The 22,969-nt window shown below is 38.6% G+C and overlaps 2 protein-coding genes across 2 annotated transcripts in view; one reads left to right on the top strand and one right to left on the bottom strand.

Moving 5' to 3' along the window:
- The window catches only part of LOC137274430 (putative Ras-related protein Rab-33), a 107,934-nt gene that overhangs the window by 13,988 nt on the left and 70,977 nt on the right, over positions 1 to 22,969 (top strand). The window lies entirely within an intron of this gene.
- LOC137274425 (uncharacterized) lies at positions 535 to 22,870 on the bottom strand. Its single transcript, XM_067807597.1, has 15 exons — positions 22,555 to 22,870; positions 17,449 to 17,577; positions 14,222 to 14,401; positions 13,081 to 13,254; positions 11,515 to 12,704; positions 6,892 to 11,345; positions 6,506 to 6,568; positions 5,549 to 5,775; positions 4,926 to 4,993; positions 3,805 to 3,988; positions 3,597 to 3,639; positions 3,316 to 3,452; positions 2,945 to 3,037; positions 2,751 to 2,789; positions 535 to 2,329 (listed from the first exon to the last, which is right to left on the bottom strand). Exons 1-15 carry the CDS (start codon positions 22,729 to 22,731, stop codon positions 1,982 to 1,984), a joined length of 7,506 nt encoding a protein of 2,501 aa, XP_067663698.1. The 5' UTR covers positions 22,732 to 22,870; the 3' UTR covers positions 535 to 1,981.

The raw sequence follows: 22,969 nt of genomic DNA, 5'->3' as shown, positions 1-22,969 counted from the left end.
ATTTCAGTCAAAGTCAAACTTGTTGACATGGAAATGCTAAAAATATTTTATGCAGAATTCCAAAACTATCAAAAGGCACCAGTACACCACTAGACCAATCTATGTGTCAAGTTTGGTGAAGAAATTTTGAATGGTATTAGAGTTCTGCTCTGGGAAAAGATAAATGTGGGCATACACACAGACGGACGAACAGGGTGCATTTTAATACCTCCCACAAAACGCTTTGCGGGGGATATAAAGTAATGCAAATGAAGGTTGTAGTTTAAGATGAAGTTAAATGTCAACAAAAACATGACCTGTCAACCTCTCTTTATATCTTGCTCTGTAGCTGTTCAAACACACAAAAAGTTTCAAGACTTTCTTTGACCTTGACAATAATGTCATGGTATATGAAACATGTCAAAACTGGTAACAAAGAAGTTGCTTATCACAAAACATTCAAGAGAAGTCTTGAAAGTCTATGAAGAAAATTGATCAATTGCTCATGTGATAGCCATGACTATACACGTAGAACCATCAACACCAACAAACTGATTTAGTAAACTCAAAATTTATTTCATCTTGAGCTAGACATATCATTCAGACAAAAAATAAAAATCATCTCATTCATTGTTAAGACAGACTGCAATGGTGAACACTCACTAGTGACCATCACTTATCAGTAGCTGAAATAAATTATGAAAATACAAAACACTCTCACTGTTGATTAAATTATTTGAGCACAAAAACCCCCAAAGAAATCATTCCCTTAGAGAAAAAAATGAATGAGGTCTGCTTCCAGTAATGTTCCAAGAAATAGTCATGCTGATTTCTCAGCAAACATATACGTTAAATAATAACATAACTTCTTATGTGAGCAAGTTAGTATTGCTTAACGATTCACCAGTAAAATGGCAGATAATAGTAATGTAGAACTGGAATGTGTATTCTAAGTCATGTAGCACTGTCATCTGATGAGTGTGACTAGAATATTTCAAAATACCATCTTTCATCCTTCAAACATTCACATAATCACTCTCTTTCTCTGAATGAATGAAAAATAGTGGACCTGGACTCATGAAATGAAGTCGACTATTCAATAATTTGGTTTCAAAAGTAAAACAATCATTCTGAAAAATGTACAGAGTTAAATAAATAGAGGCAATAAGTTATCCAGATTAATTACTGAACTTTTCAAACCAAATGATATTTGAGTCTAGAAGTAAAAGACCTACAGTAAAAGAAAAATATTCATGAAACAATTTGAAAACCCAATGGATTTTGTATGAAGAGTAAAATATCTTGTTGGTTATGTAAATGTATGGTTTCACTTCTAGTCTTCAATATCAGTTTAGTCTGTATTCCAAATTATGAATTGTATGAACATCACAGAATTGAAAAAAAAATATGCAGAAAAACATTACACATAATTTGTTTGTCACTCACACATGTATCTGTGACAAATACTTCCAAGTACTAGATGAGACATTTTGTAAAGACACAAAACTACATGAGAGAAAAATGCCCTTCACACTGACCTCAGTCGATTCCATGAACACACACAACTTACTGCACCAATGTTATTTTGCATAGACCTGTTGTACAGCTACTCACAGGGGTGATATCTGACCCACAGGTTGATTTGTACAAACACCCCTGTTCTAGACAATCCATTTTTGTACAAATATACAGTAGGGCTCACAAGATTCATCAACTACTTTTTGACTGACCAATAAGCACATTCTTCAGCAGCACATATACACAATGTACAAATTTGAGTTTTACATATCTACATATATACAATCACTTTTTACAGCAGACAACTGTGAAAGTATTGAGATGGTTAAAGATGGCTTCAGGTGAGATCTCGAAACAGTACTGTTCAGGTGTGATATATGTCATCACACTATTTGCACAAGGGAGAGTGAGTGAAGAGTTTTATGGAACTTTTATAAAAATTCCAGCAATATCACATGGGACACCAGACTTGCACACAAGGACCCTAAGCTGTTGGCTCTTCCTTTACAACAGTACTTGTACTAGTTTCAGGACCAACAGATGGGGTTTCTTCTGGTGCATTCACAGGGGCTGTAACAGACTCCTCTTGGACTGGCTGAGAAGGCACTTGAGTGGCAGGTGTCACAGTTTCCTCCTTGCTCACTGGCTCAGCTTTGACCGTGGCTGACGTGGGTGTGACTGTTGTGACTGGGTGGGAGACTGGTATTGACTGGGTAGGGGTGAGGGATGGTGGTGATTTGGACGAGTTGGCTGTGACGTTTTGTATCTGTTGGACAAGAGGGTTTTCCAGGGAGGTGGTGGTGGGAGTGGGAGACGGTTCCAGTATTGTGCCCTGTAAATTGAAAGATGCAAAGGTAATGATTTCCTCATAGTCATATCTTGACAAAACACTATTACACATTATACCGGAAAGCTGTCAAAATGTTAACTGAAACTATTCCACAACACGCTTAGTCTCACAGCACTATCTTTTCAGAGAAATAACACGTCCTTGAACATGATATAGTATACTTGAATTTTTTAAACATATTTAACACTACACTTTCTCAAAAAATGTGAATATTTTTCTGAAGATCTCCAATCCACCTTCTGTTGCCACATATTTACTGATGAACAGAGGTTAAGGACCACCAAATTCTCTCATACTATGCCAGTTCATTGCTCACTCAGCTTTACACTACTGGAATATGTCAGCAACATGCTTGTAATTCACCACAGTAGCAAATGGTTACATAAGTATTTCCCAAACTAACCTCTTCTCTGGCATCTTGGAAGCAAACAGGATGGTATGTCTGAAAATGAATGAGACGTTTCTTTATTGTTCATAAATATATATATTCAGACGATCAAATCAGGTTTCATTTTCACATTTGGACGTATAAACATTGTGAGAGTAAGTTATCTACAGCTGCATAAGTTACTGATTTCCATAGACGCCACTACCCACCTTTTTGTCAACACGAACAGCATCACGCAGATGCCAGTCTTCAGCTTCTTCATTCCAGTACTGCTCAAACGGATCATGGCAAATACAGCACATCTGTAACACACACATACACACGAAACATATAGCTCATGGTTTTCAGTCTAGATATCACTTCAAGCCAGGACAATATCATTTAGGTGAATTCAATTACCAAAAAAATTCAATAAATTTTGGTTTGGGAAATGGGAAAACCAATTACACATTAATTCCTTTGTCTCTGTTGTTTAATGCCTCATCAATATTCTTGATCAGATGGCAATCTGGACCATACATACCAGTGATTGATATCATAGGTAACAATTCTAAGACAAAAATACATATGAGATACTCACATCATCCTGTTCATTGCCTGTAGCAGGGGGGCAGCTAACAAAGTCCACACCTGGTGGTGGGTTAAACCCAGACCCAACTGTTTCCTGAACTGTCTGGCCTTGACCTTGAAGCATCTTGTCAAATATCTGACTGTGAGCTAAAACGAGACACAGTTACCATGAAAAGAACCATGGAACTAACACATCTGTCTCTTGCAAAATGTTAAAACAAATATGAAAATCTTTCCACAGGAAATCCAACATTTAACATCATACAAAATATAGCGTAAGCTAACACATACCTTTTTCTTCCAGATCTCCGAACTCTTCATACTGAATCCAATCCTGTAAACAAAACAAATATGATTTTAAATGATAATTATTAAAGCCTTGTAAAACATTTCATAAAACTTATAATTTCACAAATCTTAACCTATAACATGAAACAAAACATAAATAGGAACATATGAAGTTAACAGACTGGCCAAAGCATTCAGTGTATAAACTTACATTGGTTTTATAGTACCAGTTTCTATTCCTGGCCACTTTTGTATCATCTTTCCCACGTTTGTTCTGTCTAAAGTGCCAATCAAGATGCTCTCTGTACAAGTCTGTGTCCTCCATTCTGAAGCGGGTGCCACATGATGAGCACTGGATGCCATGATAGATTTTTTGTATGACACCCTTGTAGAACCTGAAAGTATGATTATTCACAATTATAGCATGTATGCTATGTAAACTGTAATAGAATGCATATTACACAATTTTGTTGGCTGGTAAAAACACTTCAAAACAGATAGCATCATATTCACAAAGTTTGCATATTGATATAGGTCTTCCCTGAAAATTTGTCATCAGATAACTTAAATGAATATTGTTAGTGAGTGAATTTAGTTTTCTGCCATTTTTAGCAATATTCCAACAATATCATGGCATGCGTACATCAGAAATGGGCTCCACACACATTGTACTCATGTGGGCAGTGGAACCAGAACATGTTAGGCACTAGGCTACCCCACCACCCCAAATGAATAGGACTTCATATTGACTGGTTACAGTGTTAATTAGTCCATCAAATAAAATCTTGTTTCTTCAGCTTTTAGACAGCTGTCTTGGCAAGACTGCCCAGACCTGGATCAATACAATCTGCATGTGAAACTTGATTCTGACCACTCAAATGACTGTGTTGTTTCTTATGACAAATATAGATTGAGACCAACATTACGAGTCTCAATAAGGACTGGAGTGGAAATGTGGAGAAAAAAAAATCTACTGGTCTCATTGGACTTGCTGTTTATGTTTAAGTAGATTGTAAGAATGAAGATTTTTATGGATATCAACTTCTTTATGAGAGAACACAACGTTTCGGAGTTAATGCTTACTCCTTCATCAGCATTAACTCCGAAACGTTGTGTTCTCTCATAAAGAAGTTGATATCCATAAAAATCTTCATTCTTATGTATTTTCACTTCTAAATGACATTCAAAGACTTGAAGTAGATTGTAGGCACAAACATGTAAAACTTCCTTATTTTCATTTGTCTGACACCCAAGTACGGTATTTCCACAACAGATCTATTTGGATACTGCAACAAACTTAGAAAGCAACATAGGACGGACATCTTCACATACTTTTTCATTGTGTCTGTCTTGGCTAGGGCAATTTCTGGAACCTTTTCTTCAATCTCACGCTGTTGAACCTGAATGGTATAAAAGGTAAACATGAACACAAATACATAAGGAACGTGAAGTAAAATCACTCATCACCTGCCAACATCGCTAGGTGAACACAAATACATAAGGAACGTGAAGTAAAATCACTTATCACCTGCCAACATCACTAGGTTTGTACGTTCCCAACATGGTCCTGTCCAAAGGAAGAACCCAAACTTATATTGTCTCCAGAACACCACTGAACCACTGAGCTACACCACCAAAGATTTCATCATTGAAACAACTTATCTTAGGACACTGACTAACATTCAAAGTATCAAGCAATACAACACTATTAATTACTTCAAACAAATACTTTCGAATGAAATAATCTGCTCATGTACATTTGTGATTCAGCTCAGAGAGACTGTTGCTACATGTTATACCAATCATTGCTTAGATTGATGCTAATGCTGTTGATCACTCCATTGTTTACAGACTACTGTGACATAATATTGGAATATTGGGATATTGCTGAGTGTGGTGTAAAACAACAGAGCAACCAACCATATCACAATAAAACTGTATTTGATTTTACATACCTTTGAATGATCCCTTCTATCACTCTTCTCATGTCTGTCATGTTTGTCATGTCTGTTGTATGTCGCATGCCTTTTGTCAGATTTTTCATCTTTCTTGCCATTGCCTGATTCAGATGGCTTGTCTTCAGTCTTCTCTCCTTGGGGTATGATACCAGCAGCCACAAGTTTTTGGAAGAGTGAGCCAACATCTACAGAAGCAGGCTGTGCAGTTGGAACTTGCATACCAGCTGAGGACATGAAACCTCAAGAGTAAGTGGGTAGGATTTAGGCAGCCTTGGGCTCCATATATGTAAGAATTGAAAGGTATTTATTTATCTAGACTGGCAAAAGGAGGCTAATGCCCAGACCCATTCATCAGCAAATGCAATTAAATTCACAACAAATGTGATAACCAACAGTCATTGTTTAGGCTTTGACGGGGCAGTCTGTCCATCTCATACGAACTAGGAATCTAACCTTTTAAGTTTTAGAATTAAATCTCAAACTACATAGTTAAAATAGCCCTAAATTTAGGAAAAGAAACACCCATTCAATTCTGAAGAAAGTAATAATTTTTTCTTCAAAACTGCCTGTCACAGGTACAATTTGAAATTTTAGACGTGGCTCATGTAGGCAATTAAACCCTAGTCTTTTGGGTTGAGAGTGTGTGCTCTAACCACTTGGCTACCAAAACACCTTCATACAACAATGCATCAGAATACAATTATTAATGTGATAGAAATCAATTAATTCAATTATTCTTAAGGAAACTTCATAAACTGAGCAGAGACAAAAAGAAATAACTCTTGTCCACTTGTCCTTAGAATCATAGATTTAAATTTGGCAACCTTCCTATAGTACATTTACTATTGGTATAGAATTTCAAACTTAAACATAACAAGCCCAAACAGCATAGACTAATGCTACAACCACATGGCTAGCCCACAGAGGCTGATACTGACACACAAAAACACGTACCTGCTCCAGGCAGTAAACTGCTCAAGACACTGGGCAATCCAAGACCCTGGCCTACTGGTGCACCTGTAATACCAGAAACTTACAATGTAAAAAAAAAATAATTTATTTTTTCTTCATGCATGAACATGCAATAACTCTTTAGGATGACACAGAGCTATGTCCAACTTTTTATTTACCATCATCAGCTCTCTTGAGCAGATATGCCCACAAGAGTACTAGTATTCGTGAAGGCGAGAGATTTTACTTTATTGGCAATAACACTGAACAGACTGTCTGGAAATCCTGGTGATGACCTAAGACAAAACATTACCCAAAATTTATTCACAAAATGAGTGAGCCTCTCGGAGAATAATTAATCTAAATTCCACAAAAGGAAGAGAACCAACCTTGCTGCATAAACATGCCTCCCTGTTGCATTGGCATCTGCTGAACTCCGCCCATCATCATCTGCCCTTGTTGCATCTGCATCCCTCCCATCATGGGCTGCATACCGCCAATCATCTGGTTCTGCATCATCATTGGTCCTCCTTGCATGACCATCCCGCCCTGCATGCCTGGCATAGGTTGTCCCATCCCAGGCTGAGCCATCTGTTGACCTGGAATCATTGGTTGACCCGGCATCATTGGCTGGGGTCCATCTTGCATCAATGGCCTTGGACCACCTGGACCAAAATTCTGAGGTCCCATTGGACCAGGTCCTTGCATCTGTGGGCCTTGTGGGGTCATGTGAGCATGTCCATGAACACCCAATGATTTTACCATGGCATTTTCATATTCTGTGGGAACTTCATCCAATATCTTCACATTTGGAGTAGGTCCCTCAAGACGAATAGTATGAGGTGTGTGTCCTATCACAATTTCTCTTGGCACATTATCAAATTTAATCTCGTACCTTTTTCCATTGATGATGACTTCATGGGCTGGACCACCAAAGGCCAAGTAATGCGGTTTATGTTTGATACGAACTTTTTCTGCATTGTCCATTGGTATAAGAAATCGGTAGTCATCAATGATCATTTCTCTTGGCGGCCCATCAAATCTTATACCATGAGGTTTTCCATTGTATATAACAACTGGAATAGCTCTGTCCAGTATCAAATCACAAGACTGCCCATCAATCAAGATCTGCCGAGGAGGAGCATCAAATCTGATCTCATGAATAACATTATCAATTAGAAGTTGTCTTGGGGGTCCGCCATATGTTCCCTTTTCAAGTCGGTCAACAAGAATCATCATGTCTCTGCCATCTATTTGGAATCCTCGTGGTTTGCCATCAATAACAATATTTCTTGGTGGGGCATCAATCCTTAGCTCATGTTGAGTACCATCAAGCCAAATAGGCTTTGGCAAACCATTAAAATAGACAGTGTATGTTTTCTGATCAAATTCTATTTGTTTTATAGGTTCTCCAAATTTGTAGTACAAGATACCATTTATCAGTACTGCTCTTTGAATTGGATCAGCATAAATTTCCATGAAAGATCCTTTCATTTTCAGTTTCCTTGGCTTGTTTCCAATTTTAATCTCAAAAGCTCTGCCATCAATAACAAACTCCTCCCTAGCTTCAAGTTGCTGAAATCCTTTCATTGCTTGCCAACGAGGATCTTGGTATGACTCATGCCTACGTGAACCACCTTGATTGGGACCTCTGCCTCGTCTGTCCCATCTTTCAGAAAATCGATCATCTTTTGGGCCATCTCTGAAATTCTCATCTCGATCCTCTCTTCTTGAATATCGACCTTGACGGTTATCATGGTGACGTCTAGATCCAGGTCTATCCCTGTCATCAAATTCAGGTCGAGATCTTGGGCCTCTTTGATCAAAATCAGATCTTGGTCCTCGAAGGTCTTGATCAAGATTTCGAGATCTGTCGAAGTCTCTTGGTGGTGGCATAGCATCCCTCGGATCAAACCTATCTGGTCTTTCATTTGGTCTTAGTGGCCCACGAAAATCTAAATCTTGGGGTGGTCCACGCTGATCCAGATCTTTAGGTGGACCAATGTGATCGAAGTCTCTTGGCGGACCTTGTTGGTCAAATTCCCTCACTGGTCCTCTTATATCAAAATCTCTTGGCGGGCCATGACCATCAAAGTTTCTCAATGAACCTCTGGGATCTATGTCCATTGGTGGACCCCTTGGATCTATGTCTATTGGTGGGCCCCTTGTATCCATATCTCGTGGGGGGCCCCTTGTATCAATGTCACATGGTGCACCCCTGGGATCCATGTCTCGATGTGGGCCTCTTGAATCAATGTCTCGTGGAGGGCCTCGGGGGTCAATATCACGTGGAGGACCTCTTGGGTCAATGTCACGTGGTGGGCCTCGCGAGTCAATGTCACGTGGTGGGCCTCGCGGGTCAATGTTGTGTGGTGGGCCTCGTGGGTCAATGTCACGTGGTGGGCCCCTGGGATCCATGTTTCGTAGCATACCTCGAGCATCCATGTCCCTTGGTGGACCTCTTGGATCTATATCTCTTGGTGGCCCTCTTGGATCTACATCTCGTGGAGGTCCTCTTGGATCAATGTTCAGAAGTGGGCCACGAGAATCCATGTCTCTTGGTGGGCCTCTAGGATCAATATCCCTTGGATGTCCCCTATGATCCATGTTCCTAGGAGGCCCACGGTTATCAAAATCATGTGGTGGGCCTCTGTGATCAAAATCTTTTGTCAAAGGTCTTTGTCGGAGATCACGATCTCCAAAATCACCATGAGGACCATGTCTGAAGTGAGAGTCTTCACGAGGAATATGAGGTGGGCTGTGCCTCATGTGCCTCGCATCAACATCCAGTGGGTGCATATCTAGATGCCTTGGTGGTATCGATCGATCATCAACATCCATTCGAGCAGGTCTTTTCATGGGAGACTCAAGAAGTGGAGGAGGCCTTGCATCAATGTCGCCTGGAGTAGGAAGTAGAGGCTGCCTTGGTGCCCTTTTCCTGATGTCAGTGTCAGCTGGCTGTTCAGCACTGACAACCAAATTTTGCACTTTCCTATCCTCCCTCAGAGATGTTTTATGGGCATTATCACCACCTTCTTTTCTCTTTCGAATATCAACGTCTTCATTTTTGTCAGTATCCTTTAATGGTGTAACTTTGATTAATGCATCTTTCACTGGTTTCTGGTGATCATCAACACCAGGCTTTGCACTACTCACTTTCTCGGGTGATTTCTGCCTACTGTCTGTGTCACATGGCTGCTCAACAGTCTGCTCAGGAGCTTTCTCAATCTTGACAGGTGGCTTTTGCCTTATGTCCACATCATTTGAAAGTTTCTGATGAATATTAACATCAGCAGATTGCTCAGCCTGTAGTTTTTCCTGTGCATCAGGATTGGATTTTGACCTAATATCAATATCAGTTGGTTGTTTTGCATGATTATCGACATCAACTGCTGATTTCTGACGAATGTCAATATCAGCTGTATTTTTCTGACGAGCATCAACATCAGCTGGTGCTTTCTGACAGATGTTGATATCAGCTGCTGTTTTCTGACGAATATCAACATCAACAGCTTGTTCCTGACGAATATCTACATCAACTGCTGGTTTCTTACGAATGTCAACATCAGCAACTTGTTTCTGGCGAATATCAGTATCAACTGCTGGTTTCTTACGGATGTCGACATCAGCGGGTTGTTTCTGCCGAATGTCAACATCAGCTGCTGGTTTCTTACGAATGTCGACATCAGTGGCTTGTTTCTGACAAACATTAACATCAACTGCTGGCTTTGGCCGAGCATCAATATCAACTGTTGGCTTCTGCCGAATATCAACATCAGCTGCTGGTTTCTGACGGATGTTGGAATCAGCTGCTGATTGCTGGCGAATATCTACATCAGCTACAGGTTTCTGACGAACATCAACGTCTGCCTGAGAAGTCTCCTTCTCTGCAAGACCTTTTCTCTCATCTACATCAGTGGTTCTCGTCCGAGGGTCCCTCCTTGGCAATTTTTGTCGGATGTCAACATCCATAGGTTCCTGCTTCATCTGCCTATTGTCAATGTCACCTGGAATTGGTTTCCTAGCATCTATGTCTGTAAACTGTTTCCTTTTGATATCAAGATCTGCAAGAAGCTTCTTTCGAATATCAGTGTCACTTGGCACAGGCTTCCTTGCATTCATGTCACCATGTTTCCTTCTGTTATCCAGGTCTGAAAGAAGTTGTCTGCGAATATCAATGTCACTTTGAGGTTGCTGATCAACATCAAAAGTAGGTCTTTTCCTAATGTCAACATCAAGAGAAGTATCTTTGCGTATGTCTGTATCACCTCCAGTTTGTCTCCTATCAACATCCATCAAGGACTTCTCAACAGTAGTCCTATGGTCAATGTCTTCACTTGTACCAAGTGGAAGATCAGCAGATTCAGTTTTTACTGAACTAGCACACACATCTTGAGCTATCTTCTCTCTTGCCTCTCTTGCAGCAACTCTTGGGTCCACTCTGGTCTGTTTCTGCCTGGTTCTCTGAATGTCAAAAACCTGACTCAGTTGCTTCAGAAGATCTTGATGCTGTTCATGAGAGAGAGTACCAGCCTGCATTTGCTTCTCTGCTTGGATAAGGATTTCCTGTTGTCTGTCCAATTGCAGTTCCATTGGAATGGATATATTGGTAGTTAAATTTGTTGGTGGCACTTGTTGGGGTCTCATTTTAACACTTGGAGACTTAATTCTGCGTAAATCAACATCCAGCATATGGTCATCCTCCCTTGATTTCCTTCTCTCCAGTTCTCCAGCATATTCATCTGGCCTACTAGTCTTGTACTTCATCCAGCCATCATGAACAGGAGATTTCATTGGAGCTCCCGCAAATCTGTAGTCAATATCTTCACCTCCAAAAAGGTTTCTGTAATCCAAAAAGAATAAGCTAAATATTGTCATACTAAAACTTAAGTAAGAATGTAAGAAATATGTTTACAGGTATTATTTAGACTCTCTATAGTCAAATATCTGAAGGAATGAAATAGGGAGAAAGAAGGATATTTTCTTGTTGATGTTAGTAAAAAATAACTTACTCTGAACCTTCCACCTCAGCAGGGCCTGTATCAGTGCGAGGACGTTTGGAATCTGGAGGACCAGTTGGTCTCATACCTATTGACCTTTCATCAACATCCATTTCCGGGGCTTCTCTCTTCACACCAAGTGTATTCAGTTTGGGAGTTCGTACGTCAAAGTCCTTAGGTAAGATCTGGTCTAATGGCATAGTTGGAGGCAAGGGGAGATCTGGCAACGTCTTCATTTGATGATCAGATTCTTTCTTTGATTCAAATTTCTTGGAAGGTTTCGGGTTTCTATCCTTTTCCCTCCTTTGAGGTGATCTTGATCTTCTGGGAGACCTTTCAAATTCGTCTTTGCTCCCTCTCCTGCCTCGAGCAGTATCATGTCGTGGTCTGTCTTTTTCACCGTTTCTTTGTCGGAACCCTCTTCCAGTTCGAGTCATGCGTCCAAATCGATCCTCTTCTTGATCTTCATTTGCACTTCTGTGAAAGTTTTGTCTTTTGAATCTAGCATACTCTTCATCAGAAGACCTTCGGTCTTCCTGTTCTCGTACTTTATTCTTACTGTCCTTATCCTTACCCACGACTCTGTCTTTCCTTGGACTGATACTCCTACTCTTTCTAGAACCTTTGGTTTCTCGGTCTTTGGATTTTTCTCTAGTGTCAGACTTTGGTGACTTTTTCTTTGTGTCTTTTGACGGCTCCTTTAATTTCTCTCTCAAGCTCCTACTATCTTTCTTAGGTGATTTTGATGTGGTATCTTTCTTCTCAGACCTTTTTGAGTCACTCGGTTCAGCTTTTTCTTTCTTTTCAGGAGATGGCTTTTTAGATGATGACGAATCTTTCTTGACATCTTTTGAATATTTTTCCTTCCTAGGGTCCTGTTTCTGTGGTGGTATTTTGGCTCCAGAGCCTACATTGGGGTCAATATTAGGAGCTGGGGTTCCTGCAGCTGGCTGACTTCCCATTAGCACATTGCTTAAAGCAGCAACAACATTAGTGTTCTGCAATACCGCCAAGTTACCCCCAGTGGATGGTGGTGTTGTAGTTGGAACCTGTCTGGCTTTCCTTGGATCTCTAGAGGCAAGTCTAGGATCTCTTGGGACACTGACTGCTGACTTAGTAGGAATTGGAGGAACTGGATCAGGGATGGGCATGCTGGGAATGGATCCATGACCTTTCTTTTGTTCAGCATACTTCTGTTCCAGCTGTAAAACAAAAGATCAAAATAAGTTTTTGATTTCAAGACAGAAGAAAAGTCTGATTTCAATTAAATACACAGATGTAATTATCAAGTACTACTGGTGAATGCAATCAGCATACCAATAAAGTGATGCACAATATGGCCATTTACCAGGAGGAAGTAAGCCTGAATGTGAATTAATGAAGACTGCTGTATCAGCAACATTATACAGCTACCTGCTACCATCCAAAGACTAAGAACAATTAAAAAGGATATTTATGATTTTTCAAACCAACTTGTGGATAGATTGGCATTCACTAATTCATCAACACTTTGCAGTCAAGTAAAGAACTCCCTTTTGTATAGTCTTCTGTGTTCTGATACTTGTGTATCAACCTCACCTGTTTCTTTTGTTCCTCCAACTTTGCCCTTGTCTCAGCCAGTTCCAGTTCCAACTTCAGCTTCTGCAGTTCTTGTTCCTTGGCTTGCAGTTGTTGCCTCATCAACTCTTCTGCATCATCCATTGGAGGTGGGGAAGGAACAGGGGGAGAGAATCGAGCCTTATCCTCTGCACTCTGTGAACCAAACTGAGCTATGTATTTGTGTGGAGATCTCATGAAGTCATGCATGTGTAATGTCATGTATGCATTTAGAAGTGAAAATGCATTGTTATAACATATTTTGCTTGCTGCATGCAAAATGACCAACATTTTGTAAACTTGCAAAAAAAGATGCACACTTAATTCAGCAACCCACCCATCTATACATCAGTGTTCAACACGGTTTTTCATCTGGTGAGAAAACCCAAATGTGTTAATGTTACAGATGTACCTATCTTCTGTAATTTCTGTAAACCCCTCTAATTCCAAGCACGGATCACTCAATGAACGTACTGGCATGTGTTGTGTTGTAATGCTCCTCTTGAGACACGGTATTTGACAAAATATTTTTTATAGCTAGAGTCTTACATCTAACTTGACAATTGCTACCAACCAAGGTGAACATGTGTATTGAATGAGTAGGGTTTTAGCAATGTTTCAACAATATCACGACAGAGGAACATCAGAAATGCACTTCACATATTGTACCCATGAGGGGAAAGAAACTTCAGCCTTCAGCGCGACGAATGAACACACAGCTGCTAGGCTACCATACTGCCCTAAGTGAACATTAACAGATCAGTGCTGACATCTTAGATTTACTTAAATCATGAAATTGTAGTTTCGAGCAGTGGAATCATTTCTGTAGATTTCTGTGTATGAAACACAGGTAATGGCACAGTATGGTTTTACATAATAAACTTGCATGTTCTGTCCTAAAATGAAAAATACGCTAAATTTCCATAACAAATGAAATAACCTAAAAGTTGAGAATATTTAAGAATCACACACAATAAATCTAGTAAATATGTTGCAAGGGCCTTATGAAAACTAGGCAACAATATGAATAAGTGCCAACATTACAGGCTGTGGGCCAGTGCTGGGTTCATTGTGACATGTGGCAGGTGTGGCGTGGTGTGTGTGTGCGCTTGTAAACATTTACCTGCACAAGAAACTTTGGGTTTACATGAATATTTCCTTGCTCTGGAGCTTGAGCTGTGATAGGCCATGCAGGATCCATCATATTTACACGTACATCGATAGCATACAGTTTCTTGTTAGGGAATATATCTTTCCACGTTTGTCTCAGCTTGAAGAGAGACTGACGCGTCTTTTCATCTACCTGCATTCCAACAGATTCAAAAACATACATAATCAAAGAAACCAAAGACTTAAAAATCCACAATGCTCAATATCAGATTTCATACCATTGAAAGTGACCATCTCTCAATGGAGGTCTGACTGCAAAAGAAAAAAAAAACACGAGTGTGAAAACCTTGATTGTGAACAATGTCCTGCAATGCCTCGTGTTCATGAAAAAGCTAAGTGTTGCAAGTGAACGTGTACTGATAGAAATGAAAACTTTCTAATATGCCCTTCTATTTATTTACACGAGTCTGTTGGTGTTAAGTGGTGCACAGCATGAGTGTTTCAACAGGTTGTCATCTTTGATGGGTATATTATGAGTCTTACTTCCAGATGGTATGTGTAGCCACAATTACCTCAGGATTTCTACTTGGTGAAACCCTGAAAGTGGAGTCACAGGTCCTGCTGTTAGATCCCCAGTGCAAAAGTACATGTTCAGATGTTTCTGACCATACATAATCATACTTTGTCAAGAATGAAAAAGAAAACACTGTAGGGGTGTCATTGACAGGAAATTTGATTAATACACCATCTCAAAAAAATATAATAAATACAATTTACTATGGAGTACCTTAAGATAAAAAAACCCCTCCATGTGCTTACATTAATCAGTTTCATGCCAAATATGACATAGGTGATCCACTGAATGAAGAGGTCAATTCCAGCTATTATTTTGATCAATGTAAATGTTTATGTGAAAGTGAGTTATTTGAATAACAATTATCAATTTCTTATTGAAATAGGGGGGTAACAATTACACTGGTAAACAATGACATCCATACCACATGCTTCCTCAAAACGTCATGTTTGATCCAGTCACAAAATTAATCAACGTAAGCTTGTTGTGGAAGCTACTATAAAATGCAAGATGAAGAAAATACTTGTGCCTTTTTCAACAATACTTGAACAATGTGATGTGGACTATACCAGAAATGGACTTTACCACATTACAGATATGGGGAACCCCAGCCATGTCACTGGATAAGCAAATTAATTGCTTAACAAAGAGTTGGTAGGGGTTCAGTGTTGTTTTGAACAGCATTCAGTTCAGAGATACAGGCTGTGACCTTAGTGTGGAAGAAAAGCATTTACAGTTAGCCTGGGTTTTGATAATTAACATTCGGAAAATACCTAACTTACATGTTAGAAAATATTTCAGTTATTCAATTGAAGGCCAGCTAAACGTGGGTGCATTTGAATGTAACTTAGTTTCACAGGTTATTAATACCATAAGCAACTTTACATTGTGGTTGAATTGCACATTAGCCAAAATTCTGCCTTTCAATGTATGACAGCTGTTTGCCACGATTTTGATGCTCTTCTACCTGCATGGCTAAAAAGGACAAACCACAAAATTAAACACAAAGAGTTCAGTTGTCAGTGATTGAGCAATAGTTACACACAACTTGTCGAAACCTCATTCAACGATTATATACCCCCAAGACATTTTCTTCCCTCCTCAATACGAACCTTGTAGAGTTTACACAAGAAAATACAGACTCTAATCAAATTTCCAGTGTTAGTCTGTTTTGACAATTATCCGTTTACTCAGTCTTGCCTAAAAGTTGGCTACAGGGCGAACCAAAGAAGGGTACATAAAATAAATACAGCAATGTCATTAAGCTGCTTTTGAAAATGTACATATAATAAGCCATAAACAGGTGCAACAGGATTAATTTACATCAATAGAAGTGTATTCTTTAGAAGAGCAGTTAACTCCTTCCTTTCCATTCTGACATCAAACACTGCAGAGTATCACCAAGGACTGAGATTCAGTCTGAGTTTTTGTAATTAACAGACTCTAACCTAAAACACTTATTCTACTATACTCATGACCCATCTGTTACAAACTGTTTGCTGATCTTGGCATTTGAAAAAGCATCAACTCAATGTTATTGCCAGTTGCATTCAAAATCAATGCAAACCTAAACTGACCATAATGTCCTTCAGAAACTGTGTGAGAACCAGCCCTCACATGAGAAAGAGTGAGTTGGTTTACTTTAACGCCGCATTTCGCAATATTCCAGCAGCATCACAGCAGGGGACACAAGAAATGGGCTTCATACATTGTACCCTACTGGGGAATCGAATCCAGGTGAATCTTCGGTATGATGAGCATATGCTTTAACCATGAGGCTACCCCAGTGCCCCTTGACAGACGAAAAGAGTTATGAAAAAGTGTATGATCAGTGTGTGATTCTGTCCATTCTGGTTCATAAAGGATTCAGAGTTCTGATTACTAAGAATTAACACAAACACAACCACTGACAAACATTTTATTCGTACAGCACATCCCTGAAGTTATCGGTTGGTACTCCGTAGGCCACAGAGGAATGCGTGCAGTACACAAATTCTATAAAAAGAGATCATTGCATTTGTCAGATATGACATACAATCCATTATAAAAAGGGTTACGTTAAAAAAACACTCTTTGTATAAAACAGCATTTTTCATTCATTCAGTTGAAGCCAAGACGATAATTTGAACATAATTTGCATTTACTGCCAGTGATCTCCTTTCATAGGGAAATGTAGGAATATTCCAATGTACTGAGACACAACCTCATTCCGTCTGTTACTAATCACTCTCTAAACATCCAAGTCACAGTTCTACATTCACATGACGTGCCGAAATCTGTCCATCTTTAAAAACCTGGCTAAATCATTACTAATTGTAGGGAAAATCCCACAATGGTATGAAATGATATTTGCATTGTGGAAATTCATCATCAGAATATATGGCAATATCCTTTGCATTGTGGAAATTCATCATCAGAATATATGGCTATATCCTTTATTAGCATGCTACACGCCATGAATGAAGAAACAGTCTGTAGCATTTTCTTCACTCATTAGTTCAATCGAGTAATATCTGCCTCGTCTTTCAAAATGGTTATGGAAACCTTGGACATAAGCCATAACGGATGTGTTTTACTGCCTCAGAGTAAGCTTGCCACATGAATTTAATGAATTTACAAGAAACAGAATAAACATTAGTTATAAAGTATTCAGGAAATATTCTGACCTCTTCAAATACCCCACAAAATGTCTGGGCTATATTTTGCGATAACTGCTTTGGATAGAGTGATGATGACAGGTTCTTGATTATAGAGTCTATCAGATACATAGTTGGCAGCTTGTGTGACGGCTTCACCTGTGAAAGACAGGAAATATAAAACTTCAATGACATTTCCATACAAACACTTCCCCTCTACTGCACCATCTGCCAAAGACAGACTAGCCATACTTACGGATCTGCATCCACTGCTTTCAGTTTCACAAGACTGACACTGTTGCCTGACCACTTTCAAGAGAACCTTTACTGGGGCCATGGTAACACTGTCACTCTGATAAAACAAAGCAGATACTTACAAAATCTGGCTGGTGATGATTCTGGACAGGCATCCTATCATTCAGGTCAGTAACTGCCACTGCGTGTTGAAATGGGTACAGGAGTGGACACACGTGGTAGGAACATCAACCACCTTCAGCAGCAGGAACAGCAACAGCATAGTAGATGTGGGCAGGAACAGGACACCATCAGCCAGCATCTTCATATATTATTCGCACAACCAATCTTCTTTCAGCTTCTAGTAGTTCTACCGATGCCATCTCTGCACTAGCGGCAATCTTCTTTTCAGCACTCTTCACAATCTGACCCCAACTGCTATATACGGGTGTTGCTTCGGCATGGTTTTCCATACAGTGGATATGACAAGTGAAAGAATTCAACAAATTTCCACAAATGCACAAACTTAAATCATCCTCATTTATCCAGCATATTCAAAGATCTATTGCAAAATAAGCACACAGGACAACACAATCCTTGTTTTAGTTCAGAGCCAATGGATAAACAAAGCTAAAAAGGGCTGCTCAATCAAATTACAATACTACTGACGGAATATTGACCAATACTGACGAAGGTATGTTTTGTGTTTCAAATACATGACTGCCATATATCTGAAATATTGCAAAGTGTGGCATTAAACTAAATTCTCTCAAATAAACTTGTAATTCATTCAGCTCAAGAACTGTGCATGTTTAACATTAATTTATTTCTAGTCCATTCTGAAGTCTTCCAAATGGATTAAATATATTAAGGTGTCACTTACAAATATCAAGTTCTTAATTTGTGTACATGAAAAAAACCCAACCTACATTAGGATGATTTTAAGTTCATAAACCAAGACCAATTCTGCAGCAATTAAGAGACAGATTGTTTGAAGATTCAGAAACGGTATACAGTGAACAGCGATAAATTGGTGGATAATGAAAGATGACATCAAGCCAGCCCTCTGACTGTGGAAATGTGTTGAAAACTTTCAATTACATCCATATCCATGACACGATTATCTTTGAAAGGATCTGTTTGCCTTCATCAAGAAACACAACCTTGAAATAGCACATTACATTTGTTTAAACTCCATGACCAGGGAACACAAACCTTATATTCAGATATGTAGCAAATTCTTGCGTCTAACATTCAAAGGTGTGTTCTCGTGCAGCAATCAGTGGTGACCAAGGACTGTCATAATAACATACCCTGTATCAAATACAAAACACTGGTTAGTATGCTCTACTAAGCACAGAGCTCACAGTTGCAACTGACTTTATACAAAATCAGTCAATACGTTTCAACATTGATGAAATGATTTACGATCTGATGTTTCGAATGTACAGATGTTTTGACAAAATGACAGCCTTGGTCAGTCAGAACTAAACTTAGGTCAAATGGAAACACCAAAAGAGCCATTTCAATAAAAGATATTGAACAATTTTTTCAGCATCAAGGGCATAAAACATTTCTGAAAACATGACTCTCCAGGTGTAACCTAAGATGACATAAGTTATGCTATGAATGAAAATACATTTGATGTTTGTAATCCTTATTCACCTATGCATAAAATACTGAAGCTTCAACATGATGCATTCAGAAGAGGATACAAACATCAAGACGTATTAGCATTCTTAGACGAGTTGGAAACAGATTGACAATGCTGGATTCATCCATCTGCTACTAGAACAATTTTTGTACAAACCAATCCAAAACAATAAACCTTGTATTAGTTTATATCTGAATCAAACATTGTCCATGATTCATAACAAACACACACATGAGGACTGTTTATTGTATCTAAAGCTTACAGAAGAAAGGATATTGGAAATGAGGTTGCCATCACCATCAGCATGGGCTGAATCCACCACCAAGAGTCCTTGTTTATGTATGTGTGGCAGCAGCAGCAGGTCAGTTGCTGCATCTATGCTCTTACATGAGAAGCCATTAACATTACAAAAAGTTTAAGATGTGTTAAAACCATACAGCATCATCAGATGTGGATTCTGATCATAACGCTACTCAATGAAATAATTCAATAATTGTCAGTTGAGACTTTGTCACAAGTCAGGTTGAGTAAACGTTGATTTCCAACCTATTCTGAAATGTCATGGAGAAAACATGAGTTTGCAAATGGAAGTCTTTTTATCTCACCTACATGAGTGTATGATGTACTATTCGACAACTACAAGATTTGAAGTTGTTCTTGGCGGTATCTCTTTCTGATTTGAAGGTGTATCATCATCAAAGGAGCTTGATGTAACTGTAAGAATTGATTCTGGTAAAGGAATCCATAGAGATGCATTCATAGGAAATGGTACATCATGCTGAGTGAAGAAAGAAGTCATCAGTAATTTTGCTAAGCAGCAGATCTGTCATTGTTGCAGTTCCAAGCAAAGAAAGTAATGTCTTGGAAGTTGAAACGCTTGTTCAAATCTCACCAATTTCTGGCTATCTTACAAGATTGTACAATGTGAGAACATTATGTGCATGTGGCAACTACTGAAAGATGATCACAGGAACTCCTTTCTAATGATTGATGCTACTGTTATAATGGCAAAGAAATGTTCAGATGACAGAAAACAAAACCAAAACCAAAATAAAAGGTATCACAACACAAATAAGAAGAACTGGCAAATATTGAGTCACGACATTTCACTTCCAACGAGTCGATGTTTGAAAATCCATGCTGGTACAGATGCATTTATATATGAAATAAACTTAATTTGACAGAATAAAGAACACTTCCAGTTCTTGAACAGAACAGCATCAGCAACATACATGCTGAACAGTCACCTCATCACATTACTGACATCTGAAAATAAACCTGCCCTATCATTCTCATGTCAGGTCCTAGTCTAATCATCAAACTTCGTGAGACGTGCATGTCTGACTTGCTGTTTTACTATTTTCAATTTTAGAGTTTACATTCACTATATCGGTTCTTGGGGTATATTACATTAAGTTAACTTCAAACAAGGTGAGATGGTTAAGCTGGTAAAAAGTCCTCCAAGTCAAGGGCTAGACACTCAGTGTTCCATGTCTCTTTGGCTTGTGTTTTCAGGATTCCCACAGCAACTCTTCCAACATTTAAATAAAACTTGATGTACTGTCTTGAGTAAGGTGTCAATTTAATCCCACACAAAAGCAAACAATGCTTCTGCAATACATGAGAATGTAATGGTCTGGGTAGACTACTGAATGTTGCCACTGCCTGAAAACACATTTGTACCAGTGATCCCATTTAAAAAATGAGAAAAGGAATGCATAATAATTTTCCTAAAGACTGGAAAGACCAATGTAATTGGACGTGCAGACTAAAATAAAACACACAGATCATTACTTTAATAGAAGTTGATCATTAGCTTATAAATAAAGAATTATCGGGCATAAAGACAGGGACTTCAGTATATTCTACCCAATTTAATTATTCCTTGACAACTAAACATCTAGACCAATGGGAACCCTGTTTTACCAGGAATATATGCCCCGAGAAGAAACTTTCAGTTATACCATGATACAAAGTTATATCTAGTACTGTCAAGTCATAAAGATGAAGGCAACACTTGCATCACTAAGGCATAATATGTAGTTCATGGGAATAGTTCAGAACATGATCACAAGTACAAATGTGACCTTATCAACTGAGACTTACTTGCAAGGCCTGTCATGTACTTGCTATCACTAGTTTTCATATTAGAGGTGAAATGTTAAATAGATGAATCAATCTACTCCAAACTGGAAAAGGCAGATCTGCAAAGATCCAGGATCAGTAATTTCTGTAATGGCACAGAATGTATTAAGAAAGGTCATATCTCACTGTAATAAGTTGCACTGAATGAAATAACTTTATTAATAGATGTGCTAAGTGACTGTTACATATAACTGACAATGGAAAGATGGAATTTTGAAGTTTTAAAAGAAAGGTCAGATAAAACATTTTTGTCTAATATATTCCCAGTAGGGAAATATTTCAAATTAACAACAGTCACAGTTTCAGATTGGTTATTTCCAAGGTAGTGTCTGCCATCCATATAGCCTTAAACATATTTTTGGTATGTTAGTTAGCATAGAGATGATTGTCTAAATTTGTCTATGTAAGATCTGAAAATGCCTCAATGACATTTGTGTGTCTACAATAGCTAAGTTATCATTGATAACGCCACATTCCACTTATTTGTAAAGGAGGTCAATACTCCATGAAATTCTACATATACGACAACAGATAATAAACAACAATGTGTATATCACTGTCTTTATTTAAGATTTTGAAAATAAAATCTCTGAAATTAAATAAGGCATTATGTACATGGAACATGTCAGATAATGTTGCAAAATATATTAAAGAGGGTTTAATTTAACTTATATTGGTTGAAAGACATTACCAATGCCTTTTCAAAATCTCGGAATAAAGAATCACTGTCTGAGTATATTATGCAAAAGAACTAGTCTAAACCAGAAACATATGGAAGCTGACATTGCCACCAGCATTTTAACATCTGTTCAACTTTAGATTAACAGCTGGCCACTTTCGTGCAAGAAAACGTGACCACAATCATTGTTAGACAGTGATATGATCAATTTCAAATACATAAATGGTTTCGCTCTGCTACGTTTTGAAATAGCTCTACATAAGAATGATATATCTAACCACGTGATGTTATTCGTCATGTGGCCTAGTTTTTCAGAAGACGCCATTTTGTAAAACAACGACCACAATTTAACAGTAAGGTTGTCTTCTTCAAGATGAAACAAATATAAAAATCAGATAATCAAAAATAAGAAATTAGTTTGAACCTGTTCAATGTGTTGTTCGATAACTTGAACGATCTGTGGTGCATACTGCTCGTGATCTTCAGCCAGCATCGTCAGCATGTTGATCAGCGGTTTGCTGTTGAAGGTCAAATCTTGAAGAGACGATCTGTAACTTTCTACTATATCTTCGGCCATGGTTAAAGATGTCTTCGTGAACATTTAGATTACAAAGTTACAAAATGTACAAATAACTAACTTTAGCATTCTACAACTGAACAGATAACATACTGCCGGACAGCGTTCCCGTCCGATGTCCGACAAGTGCTTCCCTGTACGAATCGACCTAAATGTTAAATCTATTCCGTTTCTAACAACATCGTTGGTTGGGTGAAAACACAAATCAGATACGAATCACAACAGTGCTTAGAAATCGCTTCGGGATATCATAGATGTATCC

This window comes from Haliotis asinina, chromosome 2 (genome assembly GCF_037392515.1).
Source record: "Haliotis asinina isolate JCU_RB_2024 chromosome 2, JCU_Hal_asi_v2, whole genome shotgun sequence".
In the NCBI taxonomy this organism is placed as follows: domain Eukaryota; kingdom Metazoa; phylum Mollusca; class Gastropoda; order Lepetellida; family Haliotidae; genus Haliotis; species Haliotis asinina.
The sequence above is the reverse complement of the archived record's forward strand: the minus strand, read 5'-3'. Positions and strand labels throughout refer to the sequence as shown.